The sequence below is a fragment of the Lissotriton helveticus genome, chromosome 1_1, assembly GCF_964261635.1.
Source record: "Lissotriton helveticus chromosome 1_1, aLisHel1.1, whole genome shotgun sequence".
Lineage (NCBI taxonomy): Eukaryota > Metazoa > Chordata > Amphibia > Caudata > Salamandridae > Lissotriton > Lissotriton helveticus.
Genome location: NC_136057.1, coordinates 225971408 through 225978489, shown reverse-complemented (window position 1 = coordinate 225978489; position 7082 = coordinate 225971408). Strand labels below are relative to the sequence as shown.

Below are 7082 nucleotides of genomic sequence, written 5' to 3'. Positions count from 1 at the left end.
GATGCACTGCAGAACTTGTGCCTTGGAGGAGTAAGCCTCTATTTCCCAGCCAAACATTTTGCAGATCACTGGTTTGGTTGCAATCCATGTTCTGTAGTTTGCAACATCCCTGTACTGTGGCTCAATAAACGTGGCACAGTTGTCATGTTTGGATGACACAATGTATCCTTGTACCCTTGCATCAATGGGATATCTTGGCCCATTGTGCTGTCCTCCTTGCTGACTTGCTGTGTGAAGACCTCAAAAGGAAGCATCATCTATGTCAGGGATTGGACTAGGCCGTAGTGGTCCATCTTAATGATCAAGCCTTTCACAGTTACATCCCCTTTTTGCATGACATATTCATTGATTGATCTGCACTGCTCAAATAGACATTGCAATATCTAATAAGTCAAGTTCTAATGTGTTGGCACCTCCTGTATGAGGCCTTTAACTGGCTTTTTATTATTATGCTGAATGACACTCAGCTGTTTTAAATTAATGGCTGAAATGAGTGCAGATAAGTTGTTGACTTGGTCTTCTTTTTTGAGAAAGTTCTCTACAATGGTATTGATGCAGTGCGCCAAACTCAGGACCCTAAATTAGCCACCATGTGCCATGGTCTTAACTATATTACTGTCATTGTCTGTGGCAGAAACTCATTGTTAAGTCCTCTTGGTTGCAGCCATTCAAACACCTTGTTGTTTAAGTCTTCTAAAATGTTTGCAGCAGTATGGGATTCCTCCATGGCAAACAAGGCTAGAGTTATTAAACATCTCAGCAGTGTCAACTCCTGCATATTTATTTTCGCTAACCCCAACAAAAAGATCCAGTGTGCAGTGATGCACATGATAATCAGTGGCTTGGAGACTGGTCCACATGTCTGTTGCCAGGTGGATAGTGGGAACAGCACTCTGCTGTAAAGCTTGCCTAAGCAATTCCAGCACATTATGATGTAGCGCTGGAACCAAATCAAAATAGGACAGGCTGGAAAAACTGCATTTCAGGTACATGGCTGCAACAAATTCTAGAAAGCCCACCCCTTCCACAAAAGAAAAAGGGGGGACGTCCAGCGCTAACATTTTAGGCAGTGTCACATTGTACAAATGTACAGTTCGGTGGTTGCGTTCATACTGACCTTTCTGCCTGAACATGCCCCAAATTGCAGTCTGGATTGTTTTCTTTTCTGTTGCCACTGATGTCGGTGACTTCTTGAGAACAGACAGTGGTAGGCTCAATCTGCCTATCAGCTGGGCAGTCAGTGTACTCTCTTGCCTTGGTGTTTCACCCTGAGTCTTTTGCCATTGTGATTTTGCTGATGTGGGTGATACTGCTGCACTGCTAGGGACAGGGCTGCTTTGCATAACAACAATCTCTTCCTCTTCTTCACCTTCCAGCATGATCGTATTGGATTCCCCGCTCAGCCTTTCACTCCCTTCACCAACAACACTTACAGTTCTTTGGATGCTGAGGTGCACCGTCCACTGGATCATGTGGTGTTTTCTCAAATGGGTTGTTTGGCCTTGGGTACCATAATGTGTACCAGGCTTACCCTCACTAATACTTGCTCCTCAAATGGAGTATATGGTCATTTTCACCTCCTTCGTGCTAACCATAAAAAAGTCCCGAAATGTTCTTGCTTAGCCATCCTATGTGTCTCTGCTGAGTTGTGGATTGCCTGTCTGACTTTGGAGTGACAGGGCATGGGGATGCGCATTCTCTTCAGACAGCCACTGGGGTGTGAGGTGTGTCCTGCCTCTCCTGGATGAGACAGAGCTGGGCTGAATAAACCTGGGTGGCATTTAGAGTACTGGGAGGAGCTTTCCTTGCACCTGTATATGCCTGGTCTGCCATGGACAGTGCTGTCTCCACCCCCTGCCAGGAAGCTGGGCCATAGAAGACAGAACTGGTTTGGACTGATCACAGCCACTCTCTCCCACAAGTTCATACAGGAAAACGTGATATAAATATTGAGGCCCAGATCCCCGATGTATAGAACTCCTTTGGACCCAGAAACCTGTCCTGAAGAAAGGCTGGAGAAACTGTGAGGAGGAACTACCACTTTGCTGTGTGCTTTGCTGTGTTAGCCTGCAGTGGCTGCTACTGTCCTGGGCAGAGAAAGGACTGAACTTTGTGCAACTTCTTCGATCTTCTCCAAAAGCTATAGGTAGACCTTGCCCCCCAAAGGCACCTCACAGAGGGCACCGCCGCACTTCGCACCGCAGACCTGGTCTCACTGACGGCAAAGACCACTGCCACTACCAAGTCGCTGCTTGCATAGCTACCTGTGGGCACCGCGGTGTGCACTGCATCACTTCACTCCGCACCCTGGTATCAACGACGAAGCCTTTGCCAGCTGATATCACAGCCGTGGGAAGCTTAAGAAAGCAAAACTTCATCCCACACCGCAGCCGTTGACCACCGACGCCGGCCTCATTGACCACCAATCTTAGGCAGACGATTTTGCTTGCACTGTGACTGTCAGCACCGGACTGAGCTACTGACTTCAAGGAACTTCATTTCTAAGGTCTTTCTAGCACGGTGCATGTTGTGATTATTTTATGTTGCACTTTAAAGTTTTGGTTTGGTTTTACACAAATAAATATTGGATATGTTTTAATACTGGTGTGTTTCCACTGTATTACTGTATGTGATGTGCCAATGCTTTACACGCTGCCTCTGAGATAAGCCTGAATGCTCATACCAAGCTACCAAGAGAGCAGGGGTTATTTCAGTAGTGTTTCCCCCTTATCCTGAATAGGATGTCCTACTTGGACAGTGTACCAACCTGCCAACTATAGACTCCCATATCTAATAGTGGGAATGCGTCATGTTGTGCAAAGGCTTCTGGCTGGCAGTACTGTTGGTGATTTTGTCTCATGTGCACTCAGGGAGGGAAATAATCCCTACACAATGAATGCTGTTGTGCACCTAGAGCAGACATGGGGTGGATTCATTTATACCAAATGATATGAAAATGACAAAAAAAATGTTATTAGTAAAACAACATTTTAAATATATTTTTTATAAATACGTGAAACATTCCTCAAGCGTATGTAATTAATTAAACTACTATCTCATTTCTCAAACATCCATGCAAACCTATGGCAAAGGGCCACACTGGCTGGACGCACAAAATGGCTGCAGTGCCATATGGTCATCAACAACAACACCATGCAAGAAGGCATTAGGAACAAAGAGAAGACATGCAGGCCTATGGCAAAACCACTTTGCTAACTGCCTTTGCAAAATGTCTGCCTGCCACATGGTCACAATAAGAAGCAGAATGCGTAGGAAAACAAAGAACACATTTAACTGGCCTATGGGAAAAGCACACTGGCTGGCTAAACGAAATGGATGCAACCCACATGGTCACAACAACAAGCAAGAAGGCAGGCATGGCAAAAACAAAGACGACATGCAGGGGCATGACAAAGGCACACTGGCAAGCTGCACAAAATGGCCCCCAGCCACATTGTCAAAACAAGAAGCAGGAGGCCTGGAAAACAAAGACACATGCAGTACTATGGACACTAACTTTACAAATGTTCCCCTGGGCACATGACACGGGGAAGAAAGGCAAATGGGGGTCTATGGCAAACATACATGCACAAACACATTGGCCAAACAAAGGAGGCATGGTAGCACAGAAAACGCAGCATTAATTCAGCAATGCGAAAAACGGAAATTAACAGGGCTAAAAACAATTACAACACACATCCTCCAAAGACATTACCTCTCTTATACACTGTTTTTAAGGAAAAAATACCCTTAAAAACACATTTTTTATTGTGATCCAATGCCATCCATGCCCTAAAAGATGTTTCAAACAGACAACATATAAACAGTTGTTTCATGTACCCATGACTAGTACTGGGTCTACTGGCTAAAAGGCCCATTAGCAGACTATACCACATAATTAATTAAATTAATATTGCAAACGTGTTAAAACATTGAGAAAATATAGTGAACTATGCATCATTTTTCCTTTATAAATGATGAAGAATGACATAGAAAAAAATACCTAGGCCTATACCGACACTGAAGGCCACCCAGCACAATACATTTAAAAAATTGACTAAAAGTACAAATAAATCCTGGTGCCTGCCACAATCAAACAAACAATACCCTTATACACCAGTTATTCTAATTGCTTGTGAAAACTCAAATACATCCTTTAACCAATGGTATATATGCAGCAGACAAGGAGAGTGATCCTACCAACGCCAAACCAAAACCAAAAGTAACAAGGAAATGGAATAGGCAGTGGGAGGAACCCAGGGGACGTGAACATAAAGTTTGAGACTCTTCCGCTTGCTGGAAAAAACGTGTTTTATTAAAACAAAAACACCAAAGGTCTAATTGAGGAGTTGTTTTTACTCCAAATCATCATTTGGGAAGATGTTAAAGCTTTTCGAGAAGATAATGTTCCCCAATTTGCAGCTGTGGTAAATCTTGCCATTCAGATCACACACACCACAAAACATCCGCCGGAAATCACTAACACGCCCGAAAGATGTATTGATGACAGCAAAATCTCATGGGAGCTTGGGGCTGGTTAGAAAATCTCGTAGCACTCCCAAACAGCTCTGAAATCTCATGGGCGAGAGAACATTTTGAGTGTGCTACCAAAAACAAACCTCTGCTCAGTTGCAGAGTGCAGAGTTTTTGGGTAACTCAGCCTTCTACAAGGAACATGGAGTTGCCAAACTCCACAAACTTTGCAAGCAGAGCAGTTTTACGCCAACATATAAACAGGTTCCTCAGTCAAGAAATTGGCCCTGTTCACCTGGATAGGATTCCATGCAAATTTCTCCTAGATAAATCCACCCTGAACAGAAGGATGCATCAAGAAGAATTGCAATGATATTGACTGGAATTTTAAATTGAACTTCCTAATTTTTCTTATCTCAAACCATGTCTGTTGCCAGGTGGATAGTGGGAACAGCACTCTGCTGTAAAGCCTGCCTAAGCAATTCCAGCATGACAATTCTGACCTGTGCAAAGAGAGAAAACAATGCTAAGAGATGAGTGATGAAAATCATGTGGCACTTTTCTTATGGGGAATCCTATGTTATCTTACCTGGAGAATCCTGGGTATCTTCTTCAACCTAGAGCAGTATTAGTATCTTTAATGTTTCCTTGTTTGTGACATTCAGTTCGATAAATAATAAGATGATTTATAGTTCTGAATAATTCAGGTTTTCGCTATTGTTTCAATGTGTAAATATGAAAGTACTGTATAAAAGTTGATGTGCCTGCTCTATGTCTTCCTTCTCCTAGATAAATATTACCATCCATGGACATGATGCCAGGAAATGAAAGCAATGTGAGGAAGTTCTTCTTCGTCGGATTCACCAATGACCCAGAACTGGAAATTCTGTTCTTTTTACTATTTCTATCAGTCTATACCTTCACTCTGTTTGGTAACTGCAGTTTTCTACTCATTGTCTGGCTCAGCCCCAAGCTCCATACACCCATGTATTTTTTCCTCACACAACTTGCTTTTGTGGATTTAGGATTTTCCTCTGCTATCTCTCCCAAGATGCTGGCTGATCTGCTTACTGAGATACGGATAATCACATTTTCTGGCTGCATTGCTCAACTTTATTTCTTTTGTGCCTTTGTTAGTACAGAATGCTTTCTCCTGGCAGCGATGGCATTTGACCGCTATGTAGCAATATGTAACCCATTGTCATATACAGTTATCATGAACAATGGTTTGTTTTTGCATTTAGTTGCAGGGTCACACATAGGTGGCTTTATGCACTCTCTAATACATGCAGGTTTTCTTTCTCGATTATCTTTTTGTGGTCCTGATGTTATGAACCACTTTGTTTGTGATTATCCTGTGCTCTTGAAGCTATCCTGTACTAACACCTTAATCAATGAATGGATGCTTTTTGTACTTGCTTCCTTGGTGGTCATAGGTTCTATACTTATTATATTTGTCTCCTACTCACACATTATTATCATCATTCTGAAGATTGGTAACACAGCAGGGAGACGTCGGGCTGCCTCAACCTGCATCTCCCATTTCACCTGTGTATTTCTTTTCTATGGCAGTGGTTTCTTTATGGAGGTACTCCCTAATTCTGAGGAGCAGTATAAAGTATATACTGTGATTTTCACCATCCTGATACCTGCTTTAAACCCCCTGATATACAGCCTGAGAAACAATGAAGTGAGAGAGGCTGTAAAGAAGATATTGAGGTTGACATTTAAAATCAAGTGATGGGGTCTGTTGCAACCATCAAGATTTAGCAAAGAATGAAATACTATTCACGTATATATTAAGACATTTCTGATATATTAAGTAAGACAAGTCTTGAATGTTCTTTGTCAAGGCTTGCCTGGGCCATCACTATGAACTGACTGTATTTAGGTGCCAGGATACTGTTATGTATCCTTTGGTCTAAAACCCAGGACTTCAGGATTTAGATTCCAATGCCACGGGTACAAGACTTAGGGCCTGATTTTGATCTTTGTGGATGGATTTTTCCATCACGTAAAGTGATGGCTATCCATTCCACCAAAATATAAATCCCATTATATCCTACGGAATATATATTTCTGCTAACAATATATTTGTCATCATTTACCTTTTTGAATACCAACAAGTAGTAAAGTTAGACCTTTGGTCTAAGTTTGCCTATCATAAATTTCAAACAGTACTAAACTTACACCTAAGTGTAAGTTTGCATTTGTGAATCAGGCCCAATATATTTAAGTGTGGATATTTCACAGTTTCATGATGTTCCTTAGTACATCAATACCATCCACACAGAATATAACTAAAACAATACTGCTGCCAATATTAATGAAATGAACAGCTCCACCATGTTTAAGTATGTACCTAGCAGCCTACTACATTAATGCTACTTCTATGAGCTACACTATGAAAAATATGGGGTAGCTAACTTGCCTGTAGAGTTACCTGGGGCCTTGCACACTGCATACCCGTTCGTGTTTGTAAGATTTTAGAGTGGGAGAATGTTCCTTTCCGATATGTGATTATCTCCGCTTTAGCGGCTGTTTTTTACCGATAATTCTATCGCCCTATAAGCAAGATGTCGCTAACAGCAGTTAGCAACAGCTTGTAG

General features: G+C 42.1%; 1 protein-coding gene across 1 annotated transcript; it reads left to right on the top strand.

The window, feature by feature from the left end:
- Positions 1-5278: 5278 nt before the first annotated feature.
- LOC144760749 (olfactory receptor 5J3-like) lies at positions 5279-6214 on the top strand. The gene has a single exon (XM_078646549.1). The coding sequence runs from the start codon at positions 5279-5281 to the stop codon at positions 6212-6214; it is 936 nt and encodes a 311-aa protein (XP_078502675.1).
- The last annotated feature ends 868 nt before the right edge of the window (positions 6215-7082 follow it).

Bases quoted from the DNA above. Each gene is read 5' to 3' on its own strand.
- LOC144760749 (XM_078646549.1), top strand. From the start codon at position 5,279: ATGGACATGATGCCAGGAAATGAAAGCAATGTGAGGAAGTTCTTCTTC.